Below are 26,799 nucleotides of genomic sequence, written 5' to 3'. Positions count from 1 at the left end.
GGGAACTCCTCAAGCTTAGAAGTTTCTGCACCTCAAAGGAATTTCTCAAAAAGGTAAAGAGGCAGCCAACTCAATGGGAAAAAATTTTTGGAAACCATGTATCTGACAAAAGACTGATATCTTGCATATATAAAGAAATCCTACAACTCAATGACAATAGTACAGACAGCCCAATTATAAAATGGGCAAAAGATATGAAAAGACAGTTCTCTGAAGAGGAAATACAAATGGCCAAGAAACACATGAAAAAATGTTCAGCTTCACTAGTTATTAGAGAGATGCAAATTAAGACCACAATGAGATACCATGTAACACCGGTTAGAATGGCTGCCATTAAACAAACAGGAAACTACAAATGCTGGAGGGGATGTGGAGAAATTGGAACTCTTATTCATTGTTGGTGGGACTGTATAATGGTTCAGCCACTCTGGAAGTCAGTCTGGCAGTTCCTTAGAAAACTAGATATAGAGCTACCATTCGATCCAGCGATTGCACTTCTCGGTGTATACCTGGAAGATCGGAAAGCAGTGACACGAACAGATATCTGCACGCCAATGTTCATAGCAGCATTATTCACAATTGCCAAGAGATGGAAACAACCCAAATGTCCTTCAACAGATGAGTGGATAAATAAAATGTGGTATATACACACGATGGAATACTAGGCAGCAGTAAGAAGGAACGATCTCGCGAAACATATGACAACATGGATGAACCTTGAAGACATAATGCTGAGTGAAATAAGCCAGGCACAAAAAGACAAATATTATATGCTACCACTAATGTGAACTTTGAAAAATGTAAAACAAATGGTTTATAATGTAGAATGTAGGGGAACTAGCAGTAGAGAGTAATTAAGGAAGGGGGAACAATAATCCAAGAAGAACAGATAAGCTATTTAACGTTCTGGGGATGCCCAGGAATGACTATGGTCTGTTAATTTCTGATGGATATAGTAGGAGCAAGTTCACAGAAATGTTGCTATATTAGGTAACTTTCTTGGGGTAAAGTAGGAACATGTTGGAAGTTAAGCAGTTATCTTAGGTTAGTTGTCTTTTTCTTACTCCCTTGTTATGGTCTCTTTGAAATGTTCTTTTATTGTATGTTTGTTTTCTTTTTAACTTTTTTTTTCATACAGTTGATTTAAAAAAGAAGGGAAAGTTAAAAAAAAAAAAAAAAGAAAAGAAAAGAAAAACAAGGGAAAAAAAAAAGATATAGTGCCCCCTTGAGGAGCCTGTGGAGAATGCAGGGGTAGTCGCCTACCCCACCTCCATGGTTGCTAACATGACCACAGACATAGGGGACTGGTGGTTTGATGGGTTGAGCCCTCTACCACAGGTTTTACCCTTGGGAAGACGGTTGCTGCAAAGGAGAGGCTAGGCCTCCCTATGGTTGTGCCTAAGAGCCTCCTCCCGAATGCCTCTTTGTTGCTCAGATGTGGCCCTGTCTCTCTAGCTAAGCCAACTTGAAGGTGAAATCACTGCCCTCCCCACTACGTGGGATCAGACACCCAGGGGAGTGAATCTCCCTGGCAACGTGGAATACGACTCCCGGGGAGGAATGTAGACCTGGCATCGTGGGACGGAGAACATCTTCTTGACTAAAAGGGGGATGTGAAAGGAAATGAAATAAGCTTCAGTGGCAGAGAGATTCCAAAAGGAGCCGAGAGGTCACTCTGGTGGGCACTCTTACGCACACTTTAGACAACCCTTTTTAGGTTCTAAAGAATTGGGGTAGCTGGTGGTGGATACCTGAAACTATCAAACTACAACCCAGAACCCATGAATCTCGAAGACAGTTGTATAAAAATGTAGCTTATGAGGGGTGACAATGGGATTGGGAAAGCCATAAGGACCACACTCCACTTTGTCTAGTTTATGGATGGATGAGTAGAAAAATAGGGGAAGGAAACAAACAGACAAAGGTACCCAGTGTTCTTTTTTACTTCAATTGCTCTTTTTCACTCTAATTATTATTCTTGTTATTTTTGTGTGTGTGCTAATGAAAGTGCCAGGGATTGATTTAGGTGATGAATGTACAACTATGTAATGGTACTGTAAACAATCGAAAGTACGATTTGTTTTGTATGACTGCGTGGTATGTGAATATATCTCAATAAAATGAAGATTAAAAAAATAATAATAATAATTAAAGTGAAAAAGAGCAATTGAAGTAAAAAAGAACAGTGGGTACCTTTGTCTGTTTGTTTGTTTCCTTCCCCTGTTTTTCTACTCATCCATCCATAAACTAGACAAAGTGGAGTGTGGTCCTTATGGCTTTCCCAATCCCATTGTCATCCCTCATAAGCTACATTTTTATACAATTGTCTTTGAGATTCATGGGTTCTGGGTTGTAGTTTGATAGTTTCAGGTATCCACCACCAGCTACCCCAATTCTTTAGAACCTAAAAAGGGCTGTCTAAAGTGTGCATAAGAGTGCGCACCAGAGTGACCTCTCGGCTCCTTTTGGAATCTCTCTGCCACTGAAGCTTATTTCATTTCCTTTCACATCCCCCTTTTGGTCAAGAAGATGTTCTCCGTCCCACGATGCCAGGTCTACATTCCTCCCCGGGAGTCATATTCCATGTTGCCAGGGAGATTCACTCCCCTGGGTGTCTGATCCCACGTAGTGGGGAGGGCAGTGATTTCACCTTTCAAGTTGGCTTAGCTAGAGAGAGAGGGCCACATGTGAGCAACAAAGAGGCATTCGGGAGGGGGTTCTTAGGCACAATTATAGGCAGGCCTAGCCTCTCCTTTGCAGCTACAGTCTTGCCAAGGGCAAGTTCCATGGTAGAGGGCTCAGCCCATCAAACCACCAGTCCCCTATGTCTGTGAGCACATCAGCAACCATCGAGGCGGGGAAACCCAACACCCTTGCATTCTCCACCAGCTCCTCAAGGGGGCTCTACATATTTTTTTCATTTTTTTTTTTTTTAATTAACTGTATGAGAAAAAAATTTTAAAAAACATACATTAAAAAAACATTTCAAACAAACCATAACATAACAAGAGAGTAAAAAAGACAACTAACCTAAAATAACTACTTTACTTCCAACATGTTCCTACTCTACCCCAAGAAAATAACCTAATATAGCAACATTTCTGTGAACTTGTTCCTACCATACCCATCAGAAGTTAACAAACCATAGTCATTTCTGGGCATTCCCAGAAAGCTAAATTTACCCACGATAGCTTATCTATTCTTATTGGGTTATCATCCTCCTTCCATGAATTGCTCTCTATCACTAGTTCCCCTACATTCTACATTATAAACTCCTTTGGTTTTTATATGTCATCTTTTTTTTTTTTTCTTTTTGGTCTCTCTTTTCCTTTATCGCAACCTCCTTTTCTGTATAGTTGATCTTTTGTGACGTATCTAACTGACACCTTTCTCATTTCTCTTTCTGTATATTTTTAAAATATTTTCTTTGTGGTTCTCCTGGGGTTTATATTACATTACCTACATTTATAACCTACTGATTTAAAAAGATACCCACTTAGTTTCAATAGCATACATGTTCGCTGCTCCTATATCTCTCTGTTTCCCCTTGTTATGTTTTATTGTCCCACTTCACCACTTTATATTTTGCACATCTGTTATAAGGGAATATGCTTTTTTTCTTGTTCAATTGTATTCTTATTCTTATATGAATTAAAGAGTTGGGTTGTATATTGAAGATACAGTGCTATTGGGTTTTGTATTTACCCTTTTAGTTACCCTTACTGATGATCTTCATTTCCTCACACTACTCCAAGCCACTCTCTCCTGTCCTTCCAGTCAACCTGCGGAACTCCCTTTAGTAGTTCTTGTAGGGTAGGTCTCTTGCTGATGAACTCTCCCAATTTCTGTTCATCTGTGAATATTTTAAATTCTCCATCATCTTTTTTTTCACAATTGTCAATAATTTATTTTCCCAAGTCAGTAGTATTTAGTTCTTTTTTGCATTTTTATTGTGAACATTAACATGTATACATAACAGGGATAACTTTCGAAGTATGAGTTAACAAGTAGTTAGAGAGCAAATTTCAAAGAATGTAATGGGTCACTGTTCTACAACTTCAGCTATTTCCATTATTGTCAAATATAAAATACATACAGAAAGATGTTAACTTTTGATGTACAGCTCAACAAGCAGTCATATAGGTAATTTCAAAAATTGTTATGGGTTACAACTCCACAGTTTCAGTTCTTTCCTTATTATGAAATACAGGGTATATATAGAAAGGTGAAAACTTTCAAAGCACAGTTCAGTGAGCAAATTTCAAAGAATATTATAGATTACAGTTCCACCATGTCATCCACCTTCTTCCAACAACCCAGCATATATATATATATATATATATATATATATATATATATATATATATGTATGTATATATATATACACACACACACACACACACATATATATACATACACACACACACACATAAAGTTTCAGTATTCATAGACCTTTGTTAAATCTTATCTTGTTTGTTGCTACCCCTTCTTCTCAATCTCTTTTTCCATCTTCAGGGGTGTCTAGGCAGTGACCACCCTAACTTGTTCATATTGAAAGGGGGTGGCAACAGTATGGGGAAGGGGACTGCATCTGATTGTTGTTCTTAAAGAGGCTGTTGCCTCCGGGTTTTGGGACTTTGGCATAGGAACACTCTGGTAGATTTAAGTTTCTGAGAGACAAAATTTAGTGAGTGAATCTTTTCTAGAATCTCAGGTAGGGACCTAAGTATTGGGGACTACTTTTGGTAAGGGCATGGCATACTGTGGCCATCTGGAATGTCTAGCTAGAAAATCCTCCATCATTTTTGAAGAACAGTTTTTCTAGATAAAGAATTTGGGGCTGGTAGTTTTTCTTTTTCAGTACCTTAAACATATCATACCACTGCTTTCTCACCTCCATGGTTTCTGATGAGAAATCAGCACTTAGTCTTATTGAGGATCCCTTGTATGTAATGAAATGCTTTTTCTCTTGCTGCTTTCAAAATTCTCTCTTTATCTTTGGCATTTTACATTCTGATTAGTATGTGTCTTGGAGTAGGTCCATTAGGATTTATTCTGTTTGGAGTATATTGAACTTCTTGGACAAGTATATCTGTAACTTTAATCAGAGTTGGGAAGTTTTTCACCATTATTTCCTCAAATATTCTTTCTGCCCCTTTTCCCTTCCCTTTTCCTTTTGGGATACCCATGATACATATGTTTGTGTGCTTTGTGCTATCACTCAAATCCCTGAGACACTGCTCAATTTTTTCTATTCTTTTCTCTAATTGTTTTTTCTGACTGTGTGATTTTGATTGTCCTGTCTTCTACTTTGCTGATTCTTTCTTCTGCCTGTTCAAATCTGCTGTTGTATGCCTCTAATGTATTTTTAATCTCTACTATTGTGCCTTTCATCCACATAGTTTCTGTTATGTTTCTTTTTATACTTTCAAATTATTTTTTATGCTCACACATTGTCTTCTTAATATGCTTTATTTCCTTATGCATATTTTCCTTCATCTACTTGAATTAATTTGGGAGATTTGTTTGAACACCTTTGATGAGTTGTTCCAACTCCTGAGCCTCTTTTGAACTTTTAGTTTGTCCCTTGGCTGAGACATATCTTCCTGTTTCTTAGTATGACTTGTAATTTTTTGCTGATGTCTAGGCATTGATTATCTTGATGAGTTAACCCTGAGGGTCCATTTCTCCCTTTTGTCTAGGGTTTTATTGTTGATTGACTTCATGTTAAAGCTCTTCTTTGATGCTTGGCCCTACTTACTCTAGACCTTTGGAATGCCTGTGTTTAACTGTTTAGATTTTCTCAGCTCTTCATCTGATTCTTGTCCTGGAAATGCAGTGCATTTTTTTAAGATTGCATTTTTTGTGCAATTGTTTCACCTCCAAGTGAAATTTTCCTTTCCTCTGTTCCTTCTCCAAGAATCTTGATCTCTTCTATTTGTTTTTGTGCAGAGTTTTCTCCCCAGTTCCTCTGATTTGCTTAAATTCTCTCCCTCACTCAGTGCCGTGTTTTCCTTATATTTCTCATTTCTGGGACCTGTTCTATCTACAGCAGTTCAGTTTAACCCTCTTTTTTTACTTTTTGCTGTGAGGCTTTTCGGCTTCCAGTTTTTCCCCCATTAGGATATCCTGCCTCAAGGAGCCATATGGGGTCAATCCAAAAAGATGGATCCTGTCAGAAAAGTCTGTTTTGCCTTTTGGTGTCTAGCCAACTGAAACTAGATTGAGTGAGGGCCCAGCAATTCTTACCAGTCTTTCTATTGTGGTCTCTCTCTCTCTCTCTCTCTGTTTGTCCTCCCTGCCCCCAGGGGCCCTTTTGTATGCTACACTCTGTAGTGGCTTGTGTAACTTGTGTTCTGCCCTGGGTGTCTGTGGACTTAGGACCCTGTGCCTGGATATGCATGGAGTTCTAACTTGCTGTTGTGAGTTTACCACCTCAGTCTATGGTGGGAGTGAGCGGGGCTGTGCTGCCTGTATGACTCCCAAGCTGGTGGGACCAAGTGAGGGGGAGGCAATCAGGGACCAACTGACATTTGGAATAGAATTCTCCTACCTTAGATTTTTCTGTTTCTTCGATTCAGCATTTGTGGAGTCCTTCTCCAGTCTCTACCATCCTCCAGAGTTCTAAGCAAGTAGAGTTTGTCCTTTTATTTGCTAATCTATGGGGCGACTTTTTCAGGGGATGTCTTACGTCACCATGTTAGTGGAGTCTCTTGGGAAGAGATAGGTTTTTGAGGGTTAATAAATTATTTACCATACCTCACCTTCACCCACTCTGTGCCAGATTAATTTGATATAGTCCCTGCCCTCAAGCACTTTCAGTCTAGTGTGGCAGGTATACATGTAGACTGACAATTACAACACTCTTGTGATAAGTATCATTATAGATAAGTATCATTTCTCAACTTTGGTGCTATTAACCTTTTGGACTGGGTAGTTTTATGTTGCAGGGAGCGGTCCTGTGCATAGCAAGATGTTTAGCAGCATCCCTGGTCTCTCTCCACTAAATGCCAGTAGCACTCCCCAAGTTGACACCAGAACATGTTTCCAGATATCACCAAATGTCCTGGGGGGTGAGGGGGGGGACTGTTGAGGACCATTGTTATAAGGTAAGCACAGTGGGGTTTTCTTCTCACTCAGGTGCCCCAGGATGAACCAGCAAAGGTGTCCTGGAGTACTGGGATGCCCAGGACGTTTTCCCCAGTGGTTTACTGGTTGTTTGTTTGTTTGTTTGTTTGTTTTGATCTCTTGATCCCTCTGCAAGATACATTTAGCTGCTTTCTTTCTGTTGCCTCCAGTCTGTGGTTACTGCTGTGAGAACATTCCTAGAGGGCATCCTGGACCTGCATCTGGTCTATACCCACCACCCCCTCCTGCTCAAGCTCTTCCTGTTGTATCCAGAACTGATGAGTAGGTTTGGGCACCGTGTTCTGGAACTTTGGTTCTCCTGGGAAGAAAGTAGCTATGAGGAGCTGGATAACATCTCCTCTGCTGGGCAGCCCACACTTTCTGCCAGCTTGAGAACCTTGTTCCACATCATCAGAAGCAGCCCCAGTGTCCTGCTCATTTTGCTGGTAGGTAACCATTTGCTTATTTCTGCATTCAGAGATGGTGGGCTTTTTCTCTCTCTGGGAACCAGTTTACTAAGGTCAGGATGTACCTGCAGCTGCTTCTGCCTATCTCTGGACTTATCACTGCCTCCATGGATTGGGAGGTCCTTTCTGCTGGCAGTTGCCCGGTTTGCAGAGATCTGTGCCCTTTCTCCTAAGTCTGATGGTGCATCTACCTACAAAGGGATATATGCCTCTCTGCTCCCCAGGGGATGTCACTGTAAAATTCTGATTCCAGTCACCAGGCCCTCTCACCTCCCTGTCACCTCCTCTCAAGCAGATTCTGCAAACAAAGGATAGTTTAATGTCAAAGGAGACCCCAGGGTTGTGGAAATGAGATGCAGATGCAGAAGTCCTCTGCCTCTTTTCTGCCACGACTCACATGACAATGTCACATGTGTAACATACTCCCTCAGGCATACCCTGACTTTTTCAGAAACCCCGCACATTTTTATGAAGCAATATACTGCTATAATTCCTAACAGATACATGAATTAGATAACATAGGCTGCTTATTGTCTGTAATGTCTAACACTTTGGCTTTAATTCCACTTTTTTTTCCTTCCACTCAAAACGTACAATGGAAAACAACTTAGTGAGAGTGACATTATTATTAAGTGTACCTGCTGTAATTTATATGTATTTTTTAAAGAAAATGATTTGACACTTTGTATTTAGTGACAGATTACTTGTAGCAAGTCCCAAACTGATTACAGCACACAAGCATAGGAGACTCTGGGTTTAGAATTCTGCCTTCAATGCCAGCTTACCCATGGGTTCCCTAGCCCAGGGAGGATGGCACAGCTGATCAAAGGAGAGTGGGGACTTCTTTGTCTTGTGGTGGTACCTTCCAGAAGCATCCTGCCCTTGACCTCCAGAAGCAGTGGGACTGCCTGTATACACACTTACCAGGCCTCATGATGTTAAGCCTTCCTAGTTCTCAACTGAGACATCCACTTGATATTAGGAAAGGCCTGATAAATTCAGCTGTTATATGACTGCAGCTCTACTCCCTCTCAGTTTCTTTCTTCCTTCTCCCTCCTCACTGGGGCCGTCTGTATTCTCTTTTTTATGCTGGCTTTAGCATCTCCCAATTTCCGTGTCCTCTTTTCTAGCATCTGCCCCTCCTCCCACACAAATGTCTTTATTTTCCTCCCTCAGCCTCTGGGCTGCCCCACTAGGAAGTTAGTGCTCAGGAATGTTCTGGTCCTCATTCTATGATCTCATTCAATAGACTTTAAATCTTCCCTGAGCTTACAGCTCAGCTTTCATATTCCCTTTTCTGGACTTTCTTATTGTGCCAGTTTGAATGTATTATGTCCCCCAGAAAAAGCCATATTCTTTGATGCAATCTTGTGGGGCAGACATTTTTGTGCTGATTAGATTGGAATCCTTTGGGTGTTTCTATGGAGATGTGACCCACCCAACTGTAGGTGATAACTCTGATGAGATCATTTCCATGGAGGTGTGGCCCCACCCATTCAGGGTGGGCCCTGATCAGTGGAGCAATGTAAATGAGCTGACGGGCAGAGGGAATTTAGTGCAGCTGTGAGTCACATTTTGAAGAGGAGCTACAGCCAAGAGGGACACTTTGAAGAAACCACAGGAGCTGCAGATGAGAGACAGTTTGAAGATGGCCATTGAAAGCAGACTCTTGCTCCAGAGAAGCTAAGAGAGGACAAATATCCCAAGTGCAACTAAGAGTGACATTTTTGAGGATCTGCAGCCTAGAGACAAATGTCCTGGGAGAAGCCATTTTGAAACCAGAACTTTGGAGCAGACGCCAGCCTAACAGAGGTTTTCTGGACACCATTGGCCATCCTCCAGTAAAAGTACCCGATTGCTGATGTGTTACCTTGGATACTTTATGGCCTTAACACTCTAACTGTGTAACCAAATAAACCCCCTTTTATAGAAGCTAATCCGTCTCTGGTGTTTTGCATTCCAGCAGCATTAGCAAACTAGAACACTTACACTTTGCAGGGATGTTGTTGTCATCAACAAACATGATCCCTGACATTGTAGGGGGATCTGTGGTAGAAATAGCATCTGCATCCTTATTTTCCCCACATCCTCAGAGACTACCATCTGTCCACATCCATTCAGGCACATACACAGGCACACAGGCACACACATTCCCCACCCAGACTTCAGCTTCACTTCCTATCCCTGAGCTCTGAGGTCTTGAGGTCATCCATGTGTTGGCTTTGATTGGGGCTATGTCATGCTTTGGCTCAGATCCCTCCTTGGAGAAGAAAGAATGGGGTTAAACATAAAGCATTTGTGCTGATGGCAGAAAGCAAGATGGGAATTCAGGAAGAGTAGCAGTGGACAGAGCTAAGAAAATAAATAGGTTTTCCTTGCTAGATAGAATAGTCATGGTTTGGTCCCTCACACGTAGTAGGTATTTATGAGCATCTGCTGACCAAGTGAATTAGGGGTCTGGAGAGATCTAAGCCTCTCAAAAGTGATGAATTCAGATCATCTGAGAAAGATTCTAATGGTGGTATCTTCCTTTTTATTTTTTCTTCTTTCTTTTTTTTTTTAAACAGATGAAGAAATAAGCTTAGAGAGATTTTCCAAAGGTCACAGAAGTTGGGGTTAAAACCCAGGTTTTGACTCCCTGTCTAATGTTCTTTCCTGTCAACCAAGATGCGTCTCACAAGAGTGAGATTTGGTGTTTCTCTAATGGGAAAGTCATGTTTGTTTGTTTGAAAGTTCTCTATGCTGAGCACTAGGGCTATAGAGATGGATAAGACCTAGTCCCTGTCCCACAGCTCAGGAGGGAATCAGACACGATAAACCACTACCAAGAGTGGCAGTATAGACTGGACAGAGTGCTTAGGTGGCAGGGAGTGCAAAAGGTGTCACACCACTGATCTTTAAAACGGGAAGGATTGTTTCAGGCCCGTAGCAACCTGGAAGAACTTACTGTAACTCAGGGACGATGGGTGGTCTGGTGTGGTTTTGGAGCCTGGAATATATATGTACAGGAGGTGAGACTGGAGAAAGATAAGGAGAAGCAGGTTTTTTGAAGTCTTGAATTCATTCAGTCACTTATTTTTTCATTCATCATGTATTGATTTAGTACTTACTAGGCACTAGGCACTGGGAATACAAAGATAATTCAGATATGGTTGGACCTGGCCCTTGAGGAAATTGAAGACGTTTGTTTCATCTCTGTCACCTTGTAAGGATCTAGAAAACAGCACTGGAGGGAGAGAATCACAGAATGGTGATGTAGAAAGAATCTTAGATCATGAAACCCAGCTATGGGGGCAATAGAAGGGGCATGCAAGTAAGCCCCTCTAGATTTACTCCTGCATTGCTTAGTAAATGCGGGACTCACATCCATCCTTATCCATACTCACTGGTCCCTGCTCTCCTAACCTTTTCCACTCTCATTTCCTTCTTCTTCACAGCTGACTCCTAAAAGCAGTTTTCTGCTTTCAACATCTTCACCTCCCACTCATACCTGCACCCATTGGCTTCTGCCCCCATCACTGCTTGAAACTGCTCTCACCAGGATCAGCAACGATGTCCTCATGGCTAAATACCGTGAGCTCTCATCTTATATAACCTGTTAGGATTGATGGTTGTTCACTTCCTTTTTATTGAAACACTCTTGGTTTCAGTAATATCAACTCTTAATTTTCCTCCTACCTCTTGTTGCTCCTTCCCAATCTCTTTTATAGTTTCCCCTTCCTCTGGTTAGCTCTTGAAAGTTGATGTCTCCCCAGAGTTCTGTCCTAGGCTCTCTTCTTATTTGGTGTATTCTCCCTGGCTTGTCTCATTCATTCTCAAGGTTTGATTGCCTCCTGCCTGCAGAAGAATCTTAAATCTCTGCCCCTATCCCTACGTCTTTCCTGAGTCCCAGACTTATAAATCCAGCCATCTATTTGACTTTTCTACCATATATTCTATAATTTCTCAAACTCAGTATATCTAAAACTGAGCTCACTATCTTCCTCTACCAAATTCCCTTTCTCAGTTTGGGTCTTCCTAGAGTGGAGGTCCCTCCTTACTTGAAGGCTGTCTTAGGCCACTAGCTTCAAATGTCTTAAGTTCCCCACTACATGGGTCATGACTGACTCCCAGGGGTGTAAATCTCTCTGGCAATGTGGGACATGACTCCCAGGGATGAGCCTGGCCATGGCACCATGGGATTGACAATGCCTTCTTGACCACAAGGAAGAAGAGAAATGAAACAAAATAAAATTTCAGTGGCTAAGAGATTTCAAATAGAGTAAAGAGGTCATTCTGGAGGTTATTCTTAAGCCAGCTTCAGCCAGATATTGCAAATTGCCACAGTATGCCAAGTCCCAATCAACAGTATTCCTAAAAACCCTAAAGAATACCCCGAGCTCTATCTAAGACTCTATAAAAAGTTTTACATATTAGGTATATTTTTTCAGAAACTTTAAGTCTACAGATGGCTCCTATGCCACATAAGCCCTGAAACCCAGAGGTACCAGTCTCTCCAAAAGCATCAATCAGTTTCATTCCTCTACTCCATAATGTTGACACCCCTTTTTGGCATGAAGAAGTTAGAACGGTCGTTGCCTAGATATTCCTGAAGATTGAGAGAATGATCAAATCAGAAGGAGGAGTTGTAACTTAGAAGTTCGAATTTAATTAATGATTATGACTACTGACTCATTATATAGATATTTCTCTTTAGTTTCTAATGTATTAGAACAGGCAGAAGGAAATAGCTGAAATTTTTGGACTGTAACCCAGTAGCCTTGATCTTTGATAATGATTGTGTAACTGTATAGCTTTTATCTTGTGATCATGTGATTGTAAAAAAAACCTTGTGATTGACACCTCCTTTATCCAGTGTGTGGATAGATGAGTAATAAAATGGACATGCATAAAAAAAAAGTACTTAAAAAGAAGCTAGCCAAAGATAAAGTGGATCTCAGGAGACCAAAGCAATAAAGAGTCCATGTCCCAGGGCAGCTGGAGCAGTGACCCAGTACTTGTTCTTGAATATGCACCATGAATGTGCACCATCCTCATAGCTTCTCCTTTGTGGAGGAAGTGGGGGGCAGAATAGAGAGGAGCCCGTGCCTCACCTGGCCTAGAGCTCAACAGGAAGGAGCTGCCCTCAGAGCTGGATGCTCCATGGAGGTCCAGGAAGGCCAGGGTTTCTCTGAGCTTGTTTCCTCACCTGTAAATAGGGACATGTGGATAAATGAGAGAGTATGTAGGAACACTGTTGGTATGCTGTACACAGTAGGCCATCATTCACTATTCATCAACTCTGAAGAAAGTTAATCTCAAATAAGCTAATTGAATTGCTCAAGTTCACATAACTAATAAGAGTCATAATCATGACTGGAGCCCAAAGTTAATGAGTATTTCACTAAATTAGATCCTAGAAACATCAGTGGTAAAAAAGAACAACTTTGTTGTTTGTTCAGATATATAATTCCTGCCATTTTTCCCCAGCTTCTAGCCACAGGAGGGGAAAAGAGTCTAAAAATATGTGTTGGTACCAATTTCTGTTTTTGATATAGGTAATTAACAGCTGAAAACAAAGCTGGTAATTCCCACTCTTATCAGTGGGTGGTCTTTCATGTGGGTTGTTTAGATGTGAAAAACAGTGATGTCACTGAACCTCTGTTTGTTCCCTGCTGGCCAATTCACCCTGGTCGTTCTGTCCCAGAGAGTTCTGTACAGTTCTGGGCTAGGTTCCACCTAGACCCTTCCCACTGACCCATGTTGTGGGGGGCACCTTCCCCAAGCAGTCTCCATACACACCAAAGTGTATCTTAACCTCCTTCCTTGTTTTTTTTTTTATTGTGTTAAAATACATAGAACATAAAATTTGCCATTTTAACCATTTTTAAGTGTACATGTCAGTGGCATTACATTCACAATGCTGTTCAACCATCACTACTATTTCCAAAACTTTTTCATCAAGCCCCTTCCTTTTTGAACCTTTAGTATTTGTTGACTTGGATCTGCTTAGATTTCTGAGGGACGAACTGTGGCAGTGGGGCAGTGAAGTGCTGGGGTAGGAGAAGGCCTGGCAAACTGCTTTGGTCTTGGGCCATGTGACCTTGGGCAAAGCACACCCCTTCTCTGGGCTCTGGCTTCACATTCTGTAAAGTAAAAGTACTGAACAGAATGCGCTGAGATTCTTTCTTGCCCTCCGATTCTGTGATCCTCTCCTAGAGATGTTTCCCTACAAGGGACAAAGATGAAGACCTGAACCCTGCCCTTGATTAACTCACAGTCTAGTGGAATTTACAATTCCACTACTTCCTTGATAGGCAAATTAATCTGCCTCAGTCTCTGCATTTGAAAATGATGATACCTTGAAGACTTATTGTGAGGATATAGATAGCTGATAAACAAACATACTTTTCCTGTATAAACACAACACACTATCTCTCATTATCAGGCCCTGACTAAGTGGTTGCTATTAATATTAGAATTGCTTCTCCAGCAGCTGTGGAGGTTTGTGATGAGCCAAGCCCAGATGCTCCCTGTTGTCCTCTCCTACCCAATCCACCCACCCAGTGAGCACATCTGGATTTCCCTACAGCCATGTCTCTCTGTGTGTCCTAGCTGTCCTTCCTGGAGAGGGAGTCTGTGTGTGAGCTTGGATCCATTGCACTCGGCCCTAACTGGCCCAGCACGTTAGCCTGTCCAGAGGAATCGACTTGTTTGAGTTGGTGACAGGAGCTATCATGGGATGGCCTCTGGTGCAGCTTCTGACCAGCTTTTCCTTTAATGTTCACTCACTAAAATAATTCTGAAAGCAAAATAAAAAGCAATGCCCTTCCCACCCAAGGCCTTCTCAGTTTGAGGCAAAGCTAGCTAGATGTAATGGCAGAGAAAGGGCCTGACCTGGTTCTCACTTCCCTCCCTGTGCCCTGAATCTGTCCTCACTCATCCTCTTCCTCCCTGTCACATCTGCATCTCCTTCTTCTCTTCTCCCTCCAGGCACATTCAGGTCCTCTGTCCTGAAAACAATCTCTTCTTCCCCCATTTAAAAAACAACAACAACAGCAACAATAACCTCTTCTTAACCCTACTACTTCCATTTGCAAGAGGGAGACAGCCAGGAAAGTATAAAGAGCTTTGGGCCTGGAGTTAGGAGACCTGGATTCAACTCCTATCTGTGCCACTTACTGGTTGTATTTGTTTCCTGGGGTTCCCATAACAAATTACCACAAACATGGACTTAAAATAACAGAAATTTATTCTCTCACAGTCTGGAGGCCAGAAGTCTGAAATCAAGGTGTCAGCAGGGCTGTGTTCCCTCCAAAGTGTCTAGGGGAGAATTCTTCCTTCCCTTTTCCAGCTTCTAGTGATTCCTGGCTTTCCCTGGTTTGTGGCAGTGTAACTCCAATCTCTGCCTCCATCTTCACCTGGCCTTCTTCCCTGTGTCCTCTCCTCTACTTATAAAGATAGCAGACATTGGATTTAGGGCACACCCCAAATTCCGGATGATTGCATCTCATGATCCGTAACTAATTACATCTGCAAAGAACCCTCTTTCCAAATACGGTCACATTCTGAGGTTCCAGGTGGACATGAATTTTTGGAGGCATTATTCAACCCATACAGTGGCTTATGTGACCTTTGATAAGTCACATAATCTCTCGGAGCCTCTGTTTGCTCCTACTTAGGATGGACTTAATTTCTCCCTGTCCTATAGGGTGGTTGTGAGATCAGTACACCTAGCAGAGCGTTGGTATATAGTAGGTGCTGATAAGTGAGAGATTGCTTCCCCGGGTTCTGTGACACTGTCGTGCTGTGCCCTTCCCCAACCCCTCTTTTCTTCTCTACCTATCCCCTGACCATGGTGTCCTCTGAGCTCTGGCTTCCTTCTCTCCTGCCCAGGACCTTGTCTATTCCAGCCGAGAGGACACAGCCCGCAAAGTGCTGATAGTCCTGAGGAACTTCCTGAGGAGGAATGAGGATGTCCAAGTGAGTGGTCTCATCCGAGGCCACTTTCTGCTGATCCTACAGCGTCTGTTGGTAGAGCACGGGGCCTCCCCTTCCAAAGGTCAGTCTGCATGTCCTGGGGGCACGTTTTGATCAGAAGTTCCTGGTACAGCTGGACAATCAGGAGTGAGCATCTCTGCCCTGGCTAGGTCTGCTGCAGGAGAGAGAATCAGGTTTTCCCTCTGCAGAAGAAAAGTGAGGCCCTTATGGCATCAAGTTAAACATCACCTCCTTTATCTCATTGGAAAAGGGGGGTGCATGACATGCCTGGTTTGTTGTACATGTGTATGTGATGTGTGTTTAGTTATGTTTAATGTCTGTGTGCTTAATGTGGGTAGTTGGGTGTGATATATGCATGTATCCATGTCCCTACCATGTGACATGTGCTCAGAGCTGTTTTGTCACAAGAATGGCAGCTGCGGGTTGAGAAGAAAGCAGGAAATATGGGGTGGCGGGGGGCGGGGAGCAGCAGCCAGCAGGGGGCAGAAAGGGGCGGACCTGTGATGTATTGGAAGCCCCCAGTAAAATCCAGGAGGATAGTTTCCAAATCTGCAATTGTGGAATTGGACTCCCTGGTGTTAAGGAAGCTTGAAGTTTGGTACAGTATAAAGAGACCGAGAGTTGAGATTGGTTCTTTTCCTATTTTTAGAGAAGCTGATTGTTTAAATTAAATTTCCAAGAAATTAAGAAAAGTGAGAGGAGAGCTGTGGCTTACATGGTCCAGCCGTGACTGAGAACTGAAGGATTGGAGGTAGATTTGAAGGTGTTTGGAAGAGCTGAGACCATCCTTTGCAGGGCAGGATAAGACACATTTAACTGACAATGCTGTTTGAGAACCATGAGCTTTAGTGGAAGCACACAGTAGAAAGGCCGTGGACATTGGATTCAGATCTAGGTTCAAGTCCTGGCCCTGCACTTACTAGCTGTGGGAACTTTGAGAGTCACTTGGCCTCTCTGAGCCTCAATTTTCTTAGCTGCAAAACAGGAATAACAATCCTTGCTTCTCTTGGTTGGTAAAGGCATTCAGTGAAATAGTGAATTCCTAATACTCAATCTAGAGTTGATACCCAGTATATCAGTTGCCCAGTGAAGGAAGAAGGTAGGAAATAGGGTAAATCCCAACAAGCCACTTGACCTTTTGGAAATATAGAACTCGACTCCCCCTTTCTAGGGCCATGTACAGCTGGCTAGTGTGTCTGTCTGACCTTTAGGGGATCTGAGCATCTGATTCCCTGACCAGCCCTCATTGCTCTTCCAGCTTCAGGGAACCTGCCATTGCTGCTGAGCCTCCTCTTCTTAGTGCAGCTGAGGAACGAGTCAGAGCAGGAACTGGACAGCATGGCCATGAAGCTCCTTCACCAAGGTGCGTGGTCTGCTCAGGACAGTGCCTGGGGCCTGGGCCAAGGCCAGGGCCAGGGGCCTATTCATGCTTACTCGGTAAGCACGGGTATTGCTCCTTTCTTCCATCTCTTTGGAAGAAGCTAGCAGGTCATTCTGTCCCTATGGACTTCTTGCTTAGGGACCTCCCAGGGCTTTCTCTGCTTGTTCTCTGTTTAGGAGACAAAAAAAAAAAAAAAAAAAAAAAAAATTCAGTATGTGATAAGCACATGCTTTGGAGTCATAAGGCCTGAATCTCAGTTTGGTCACTAGCTGTATGACTTGAGCAATCACTAACCTCTGTGAGCATTATGTTCTTTGTAGATAAAATAATAGTACTTACCTGATCGGATAGGAAATAACCGAATTACTGACCTAGGAGAGGTGGAATGCCAGACACAGTGCCTGGTGTACAGCAGGCCTAAAGTGGGTGCTATCCGGATAGGTCCATTTTTCCTGGTACAAGTTCGCTTCTCCATCTCATCCCACAGATGATGCAGGATCTGATAATCCGGTTCACAGTTCTCCAGGCCCCTTTTCTATCCCTACCCCAAACCTCATTAGGACCTTTCATTGCTTATTAATGCAGTCATAAAAGGCAGCACCCTTAAGCAGATTTGTTGAGGGAAGATTGAAATTAATAGGAAAAATGACGTTTTCAATATCTGTGGACTTTAGGTCCTCTGGCAACAGTTGAGGATGGGGTTTCTTTCCCTGACCAGAGCCCAGGTCTGCGCTGAGGAGATCAGTATCACTGTCAGTCTCAAAAATGGCCTCAGCCTGGTGCTGGTCATCACTAGCCTCTCTGTCAGATCAAGGGTGACATTAAGCTGGGAGGGAGGTCTGGGGCTATGTTTGACAAAATCAGCCTTCAAAAGGCCTCTGACAGGGAGAAATCATGGGCTGAGACCCACATGAAGTGTGGAAGGCATTTACACATAATCCTTGGGTCTTCAGGAAGGGAGTAGCAAGTTGTCATTCAGGAATGGAGAGAGATTTGCTGGTTCCAGTTAACCACATGCCAATTGGAAATCTGAGTGTGATGTGGCTGCCAAATAAATGAACCTACACTTACGTGGGCTTCATAATGGGGGTAAGGGTGGAGGATGGTAACTCCCAGGAGGAAAGGGATGCATTCCCTAGATGATGGCTATCACAGCATCAGACCTGCCCCAGTAAGGGCTGGAGGTGCACAGAAGAGGCATCTACTCTTGCCTTGAGAGGTTAAGGAAGGCTTCATGGTAGGAGGGTGGGAGTACACTTTAAGCTGAATCTTGATTGCTGATTAGGAGTTAAGGAATTAGCCAGGCAGAGGTGATATGAGAGAGAGACTAAGGCAAGCACAGGGAACTGTACATTGTTTGTTTCAGGGTTCCCTAGGGAAGGCAGTGAATGCCCTGTTGCTGGAAGAAATCAGAGGCTGGATTATCTCAGGGAGTAGCAAGGTCTCCTGCTAAGGGGGGCAGGTGGCCCACATGACCTCTGCAGACCCTTTCAACTTGGATTCTGTGATGACATAAGTACTGTTATATGGTGACTTTTTTTTTTCCAATTAAATTCAGTTTTATTGAAATACATTCGCACACCATACAATCATCCATGGTATACAATCCACTGTCCAAAGTATGATAACATAGTTATGCGTTCATCACCACAATCTATCTCTGAACATTTTCCTTACATCAGAAAGAACCAGAACAAGAATAAAAAATAAAAGTGAAAAAAGAACACCCAAATCATCCCCCCATCCCACCCCATTTGTCCTTTAGTTTTTATCCCCATTTTTCTACTCATCCATACACTAGATAAAGGGGGTGTGATCCACAAGGTCTTCACAATCACACTGTCACCCCTTGTAATCTACATTATTATATAATTGTCTTCAGGAGTCCAGACTGCTGGGTTGGAGTTTGGTAGTTTCAGGTATTTACTTCTAGCTATTCCAATACATTAAAACCCAAGATGTGTTATCTATATAGTGCATAAGAATGTCCACCAGTGTGACCTCTCGACTCCATTTGAAATCTCTCAGCCACTGAAACTATTTCATCTCATTTTGCATCCCCCTTGTGGTCAAGAAGATACACTCAGTCCCACGATGCCGGGTCCAGATTCTATATGGTGACTTTTGACCACTTAAACTTAAGTCTGTTTTGGCTAACATGCAGCTGTGGGCTGCTTACCAGATGTTGGTCAGGATGTGAACATGCCTTCAGGTTTGTCACTGATTTTCTTTCCATTGACTCTAATAGACACTTAATTTGTGCTTGGTTCCATCTAAAATGTGCCAGTTGCAGGCCATTATCAGTGAGAAGCGTGAGAGCTGGTGTATAGCAGAGCCACGAAGGGCTAGGGGATAAGGCATCTGGGGGCTGTCATCTCTTGCAGTGAGCGAACTGTGCGGGAAATGCAGCCCCACTGATGCGGACATCCTACAGCCCTCCTTCAACTTCCTGTACTGGAGTCTTCACCAGACCACATCGGGCAGTCAGAAAAGAGGTGCTGAGGGGCCCGGGCTGGGTTAGTGAAGAGGGAGAGTGCCGGGCAGTGTCTCTGGCAAGCCCCAGCCCATGTATCCAGAGAGCACAGCTCTAGGGATCAAGGGGTGTGGATTTGAGTCCATCCTCTCCTCTCTGTTAGCTGCCTGACCTTGCCCATGGCACTTTTCCTCTCTCAGCCTCCCTTTCCTCATCTGAGAAAGGGAGAGAACAATACCTATCTCATAGGGCTGATATAAAGACCAAATAGGGTATTGGATATGAAAGTGCTCTGAAAAGAGGCAAAGCCTTTATATTATTGTCATTAGAGTCACAGAAAGTCAGGGCTTATTTTACAGATTAGGAAACTGTGGCCCAAAGTCCCAGCATGAAGCTGAATGAGACCTCTCTCTCTTCAGTTTCTCCATTTAAAAAATATAAGTGGGGAAGATGGTGGATTGGTGAGGTGTATGTTTTAGTTACTCCTCCAGGGAAGTAGGTAGAAAGCCAGGAACTGCGTGGACTGGACACCGCAGAGCAATCTGACTTTGGGCATACTTCATACAACACTCATGAAAACGTGGAACTGCTGAGATCAGCGAAATCTGTAAGTTTTTGCAGCCAGGGGACCCGCGCCCCTCCCTGCCAGGCTCAGTCCCGTGGGAGGAGGGGCTGTCAGCGCCGGGAAGGAGAAGGGAGAACTGCAGTGGCAGCTCTTATCAGAAACTCATTCTACTGATCCAAACTCCAACCATAGACAGACTGAGACCAGACACCAGAGAATCTGAGAGCAGCCAGCCCAGCAGAGAGGAGGCAGGCATAGCAAAAAAACAGCAAGACAAACTAAAAAATAAAAGCGGATGCTTTTTTGAGTTCTGGTGAACATAGAAAGGGGAAGGGCAGAGCTCAGGCCCCACAGGCTCATTTGCAAAACCCAAAGAAAAACTGATCTCTCTGCCCCCTGGATCTTTCTTAATAGCCCTAATTGCTTTGTCTTTTAGCATTTCAATAATGCATTAGATCTGCCAGGAGGGCCCTTTTTTTTCCTTCCTTTTTTTTTTTTTTTAATCTTTTTTTCATTTTCTAAAACAATTACTCTAAGAAGCCCAATACAGAAAGCCTCAAAGACTTGCAATTTGGGCAGGTCAAGACAAGAGCAGAACTGAGAGCTCTGAGACAAAAGGCAATAATCCAGTGGCTGAGAAAACTCACCAAACACCACAACTTCCCAAGAAAAGGGGGGCATCCTCTTACAGCCATCATCCTGGTGGACAGGAAACACTCCTGCCCATCACCGGCCCCATAGCCCAGAACTGCCCCAGACAACCCAGTGTGACGGAAGTGCTTCAAATAACACGCATACGCCACAAAACTGGGCATGGACATTAGCCTTCCCTGCACCCTCAGCTGATTGTCCCAGACTTGGGAAGGTGGAGCAGTGGGAATTAACAAGCCCCATTCAGACATCATTTCAGCAGACTGGGAGCCTCCCTACACAGACCGGCAGCCCAGAACCACCCTGGGGGGATGGCACTCACCTGTGACATAGCACAGTCATCCCTCAACAGAGGACCAGGGGGTGCAAGGCCTGGAAGAGGGACCCACTCGCAAGTCTCAGGGACCATACACCAATACCAAGGACTTGTGGGTCAGTGGCAGAGACAAACTGTGGCAGGACTGAACTGAAGGATTAGACTATTGCAGCAGCTTTAAAACTCCAGGAACACCAGGGAGATTTGGTTGTTAGAGCCGCCCCCCTCCCTGACCGCCCAGACACACGCCCCTTATACAGGGCGGGCAACACCAACTACACACGTAAGCTTGGTACACCAACTGGACCCCACAAGACTTACTCCCCCACTCACCACAAAGGCAAAGCAGGGGAGAACTGCCTTGAGGGGAACAGGTGGCTCGCGGACGCCACCTGCTGGTTAGTCACAGAAAGTGTACTCCACGATGCTGTAGACCTGACAAATTAGAGATAAGGATTTCAATTGGTCTACAAATCCTAAAAGAACCCTACCAAGTTAAGCAAATGCCAAGAGGCCAAAAACAACAGAAAATTTTAAAGCATATGAAAAAGCCAGAAGATATGGATAACCCAAGCCCAAGCACCCAAATCAAAAGATCAGAAGAAATACAGTACTTAGAGCAACTAATTAAAGAACTAAAGATGAACGATGAGACCATGGCATGGGATATAAAGGACATCAAGAAGAGCATGGAACAGGATATAAAGGACATCAAGAAGACCCTAGAAGAGCATAAAGAAGACATTGCAAGACTAAATAAAAAAAATAGATGATCTTATGGAAATTAAAGAAACTGTTGACCAAATTAAAAAGATTCTGGATACTCATAGTACAAGACTAGAGGAAGTTGAACAACGAATCAGTGACCTGGAAGATGACAGAACGGAAAATGAAAGCACAAAAGAAAGAATGGGGAAAAAATCGAAAAAATCAAAATGGACCTCAGGGATTTGATAGATAATATAAAATGTCCAAATATAAGACTCATTGGTCTTCCAGAAGGAGAAGAAAAGGGTAAAGGTCTAGGAAGAGTATTCAAAGAAATTGTTGGGGAAAACTTCCCAAATCTTCTAAACACCATAAATACACAAATCATAAATGCCCAGCGAACTCCAAATAGAATAAATCCAAATAAACCCACTCCAAGACATATTCTGATCACACTGTCAAATACGGAAGAGAAGGAGCAAATTCTGAAAGCAGCAAGAGAAAAGCAATTCACCACATACAAAGGAAACAGCGTAAGATTAAGTAGTGACTACTCAGCAGCCACCATGGAGGCAAGAAGGCAGTGGCATGACATATTTAAAATTCTGAGTGAGAAAAATTTCCAACCAAGAATACTTTATCCAGCAAAGCTCTCCTTCAAATTTGAGGGAGAGCTTAAATTTTTCACAGACAAACAAATGCTGAGAGAGTTTGCTAACAAGATGCCTGCCCTACTGGAGATACTAAAGGGAGCCCTACAGACAGAGAAACAAAGAAAGGAGAGAGAGACATGGAAAAGGTTCAGTACTAAAGAGATTCAGTATGGGTACATTAAAGGATATTAATAGAGAGAGGGAAAAATATATACGACAAACATAAACCAAAGGATAAGATGGCTGATTCAAGAAATGCCTTGACGGTTATAACGATGAATGTAAATGGATTAAACTCACCAATTAAAAGGTATAGATTTGCAGAATGGATCAAAAAAAATGAACCATCCATATGCTGCATACAAGAGGCTCATCTTAGACACAGGGACACAAAGAAATTGAAAGTGAAAGGATGGAAAAAAGTATTTCATGCCAGCTACAGCCAAAAGAAAGCAGGTATAGCAACATTAATCTCAGATAAAATAGACTTTAAATGCAGGGATATTTTGAGAGACAAAGAAGGTCACTACATACTAATAAAAGGGGCAACTCAACAAGAAGAAATAACAATCATAAATGTTTATGCACCCAATCAAGGTGCCACAAAATACATGAGAGAAACACTGGCAAAACTAAAGGAAGCAATTGATGTTTCCACAATAATTGTGGGAGACTTCAACACATCACTCTCTCCTATAGATAGATCAACCAGACAGAAGACCAATAAGGAAATTGAAAACCTAAACAATCGGATAAATGAATTGGATTTAACAGACATATATAGAACATTACATCCCAAATCACCAGGATACACATACTTCTCTAGTGCTCACAGGACTTTCTCCAGAATAGATAATATGCTGGGACATAAAACAAGCCTCAATAAATTTAAAAAGATTGAAATTATTCAAAGCACATTCTCTGACCACAATGGAATACAATTAGAAGTCCATAACCCCAAGAGACTTAGAAAATACACAAATACCTGGAGGTTAAACAACACACTCCTAAACAATCAGTGGGTTAAAGAAGAAATAGCAAGAGAAATTGCTAAATATACAGAGACGAATGAAAATGAGAACACAACATACCAAAACCTATGGGATGCAGCAAAAGCGGTACTGAGGGGGAAATTTATAGCACTAAACACATTTATTAAAAAAAAAAAAAAAAAAAAAGGAAGAAAGAGCCAAAATCAAAGAACTAATGGATCAACTGAAGAAGCTAGAAAATGAACAGCAAACCAATCCTAAACCAAGTAGAATAAAAGAAATAACAAGGATTAAAGCTGAAATAAATGACATAGAGAACAAAAAAACAGTAGAGAGGATAAATAACACCAAAAGTTGGTTCTTTGAGAAGATCAACAAGATTGACAAGCCCCTAGCTAGACTGACAAAATCAAAAAGAGAGAAGACCCATATAAACAAAATAATGAATGAGAAAGGTGACATTACTGCATGTCCCGAGGAAATTAAAAAAAATTATAAGAGGGTACTATGAACAACTGTATGGCAACAAACTGGATAATGTAGAGGAAATGGACAATTTCCTGGAAACATATGAACAACCTAGACTGACCAGAGAAGAAACAGAAGACCTCAACCAACCAATCACAATCAAAGAGATCCAATCAGTCATCAAAAAGCTTCCCACAAATAAATGCCCAGGGCCAGATGGCCTCACAGGGGAATTCTACCAAACTTTCCAGAAAGAACTGACACCAATCTTACTCAAACTCTTTCAAAATGTTGAAGAAAATGGAACACTACCTAACTCATTTTATGAAGCTAACATCAATCGAATACCAAAACCAGGCAAAGATGCTACAAAAAAGGAAAACTACCAGCCAATCTCCCCAGTGAATATAGATGCAGAAATCCTTAACAAAATACTTGCAAATCGAATCCAAAGGCACATTAAAAAATCATACACCATGACCAAGTGGGGTTCATTCCAGGCATGCAAGGATGGTTCAACATAAGAAAATCAATCAATGTATTACAACACATTAACAAATCAAAAGGGAAAAATCAAATGATCATCTCAATAGATGCTGAAAAAGCATTCGACAAAGTCCAACATCCCTTTTTGATAAAAACACTTCAAAAGGTAGGAATTGAAGGAAACTTCCTCAACATGATAAAGAGCATATATGAAAAACCCACAGCCAGCATAGTACTCAATGGTGAGAGACTGAAAGCCTTCCGCCTAAGATCAGGAACAAGACAAGGATGCCCGCTATCACCACTGTTATTCAACATTGTGCTAGAAGTGCTACCCAGGCAATCCGGCAAGACAAAGAAATAAAAGGCATCCAAATTGGAAAAGAAGAAGTAAAACTGTCATTGTTTGCAGATGATATGATCTTATATCTGGAAAACCCTGAGAAATCGATGATACAGCTACTAGAGCTAATAAACAAATTTAGCAAAGTAGCAGGATACAAGATTAATGCACATAAGTCAGTAATGTTTCTATATGCTAGAAATGAACAAACTGAAGAGACACTCAAGAAAAAGATATCATTTTCAATAGCAACTAAAAAAATCAAGTACCTAGGAATAAACTTAACCAAAGATGTAAAAGACCTATACAAAGAAAACTACATAACTCTACTAAAAGAAATAGAAGGGGACCTTAAAAGATGGAAAAATATTCCATGTTCATGGATAGGAAGGCTAACTGTCATTAAGATGCCAATTCTACCCAAACTTATCTACAGATTCAATGCAATCCCAATCAAAATTCCATCAAGCTACTTTTCAGACTTGGAAAAGCTAGTTATCAAATTTATTTGGAAAGGGAAGATGCCTCGAATTGCTAAAGACACTCTAAAACAGAAAAACCAAGTGGGAGTACTTACACTCCCTGACTTTGAAGCTTATTATAAAGCCACAGTTGCCAAGACAGCATGGTACTGGCACAAAGATAGACATATAGATCAATGGAATCGAATTGAGAATTCAGAGATAGACCCTCAGATCTATGGCCGACTGATCTTTGATAAGGCCCCCAAAGTCACCGAACTGAGCCATAATGGTCTTTTCAACAAATGGGGCTGGGAGAGTTGGATATCCATATCCAAAAGAATGAAAGAGGACCCCTACCTCACCCCCTACACAAAAATTAACTCAAAATGGACCAAAGATCTCAATATAAAAGAAAGCACCATAAAACTCCTAGAAGATAATGTAGGAAAACATTTTCAAGACCTTGTATTAGGTGGCCACTTCCTAGACTTTACACCCAAAGCACAAGCAACAAAAGAAAAAATAGATAAATGGGAACTCCTCAAGCTTAGAAGTTTCTGTACCTCAAAGGAATTTCTCAAAAAGGTAAAGAGACAGCCAACTCAATGGGAAAAAATTTTTGGAAACCATGTATCTGACTAAAGACTGATATCTTGCATATATAAAGAAATCCTACAACTCAATGACGATAGTACAGACAGGCCAATTATAAAATGGGCAAAAGATATGAAAAGACAGTTCTCTGAAGAGGAAATACAAATGGCCAAGAAACACATGAAAAAATGTTCAGCTTCACTAGCTATTAGAGAGATGCAAATTAAGACCACAATGAGATACCATCTCACACCAATTAGAATGGCTGCCATTAAACAAACAGGAAACTACAAATGCTGGAGGGGATGTGGAGAAATTGGAACTCTTATTCATTGTTGGTGGGACTGTATAATGGTTCAGCCACTCTGGAAGTCAGTCTGGCAGTTCCTTAGAAAACTAGATATAGAGATACCCTTCAATCCAGCGATTGTACTTCTCGGTATATACCCGGAAGATCGGAGAGCAGTGACACGAACAGATATCTGCACGCCAGTGTTCATAGCAGCATTATTCACAATTGCCAAGAGATGGAAACAACCCAGATGTCCTTCAACAGATAAGTGGATAAATAAAATGTGGTATATACACACGATGGAATACTACACGGCAGTAAGAAGGAACGATGTTGTGAAACATATGACAACATGGATGAACCTTGAAGACATAATGCTGAGCGAAATAAGCCAGGCACAAAAAGACAAATATTATATGCTACCACTAATGTGAACTTTGAAAAATGTAAAATGAATGGTTTATAATGTAGAATGTAGGGGAACTAGCGACAGAGAGCAATTAAGGAAGGGGGAACAATAATCCAAGAAGAACAGATAAGCTATCATGGGTAAATTTAATGTTCTGGGAATGCCCAGGAATGACTATGGTCTGTTAATTTCTGATGGGTATAGTAGGACCAAGTTCACAGAAATGTTGCTATATTAGGTTACTTTCTTGGGGTAGAGTAAGAAAACGTTGGAAGTAAAGTAGTTATCTTAGGTTAGTTGTCTTTTTCTTATTCCCTTGTTATGGTCTCTTTGAAATGTTCTTTTATTGTATGTGTTTTTTTAATTTTTTTTATTTTTTTTATTTTTCATACAGTTGATTTAGAAAAAAAAAGTTTAAAAAAAAAAAAA

General features: G+C 41.9%; 1 protein-coding gene across 1 annotated transcript in view; it reads left to right on the top strand.

Annotated features, from left to right (window-relative positions):
• Positions 1–26,799, top strand: part of MEI1 (meiotic double-stranded break formation protein 1) — a 122,015-nt gene that overhangs the window by 79,739 nt on the left and 15,477 nt on the right. The window contains exons 20-23 of the mRNA XM_037846257.1: positions 7,299–7,574; positions 15,471–15,636; positions 16,834–16,938; positions 19,341–19,451. Coding sequence (XP_037702185.1) covers positions 7,299–7,574; positions 15,471–15,636; positions 16,834–16,938; positions 19,341–19,451 — 658 coding nt within the window. The remainder of the gene's footprint in view (positions 1–7,298; positions 7,575–15,470; positions 15,637–16,833; positions 16,939–19,340; positions 19,452–26,799) is intronic.

This window comes from Choloepus didactylus, chromosome 8 (assembly GCF_015220235.1).
Source record: "Choloepus didactylus isolate mChoDid1 chromosome 8, mChoDid1.pri, whole genome shotgun sequence".
NCBI lineage: Eukaryota > Metazoa > Chordata > Mammalia > Pilosa > Megalonychidae > Choloepus > Choloepus didactylus.
The sequence above is the reverse complement of the archived record's forward strand: the minus strand, read 5'-3'. Positions and strand labels throughout refer to the sequence as shown.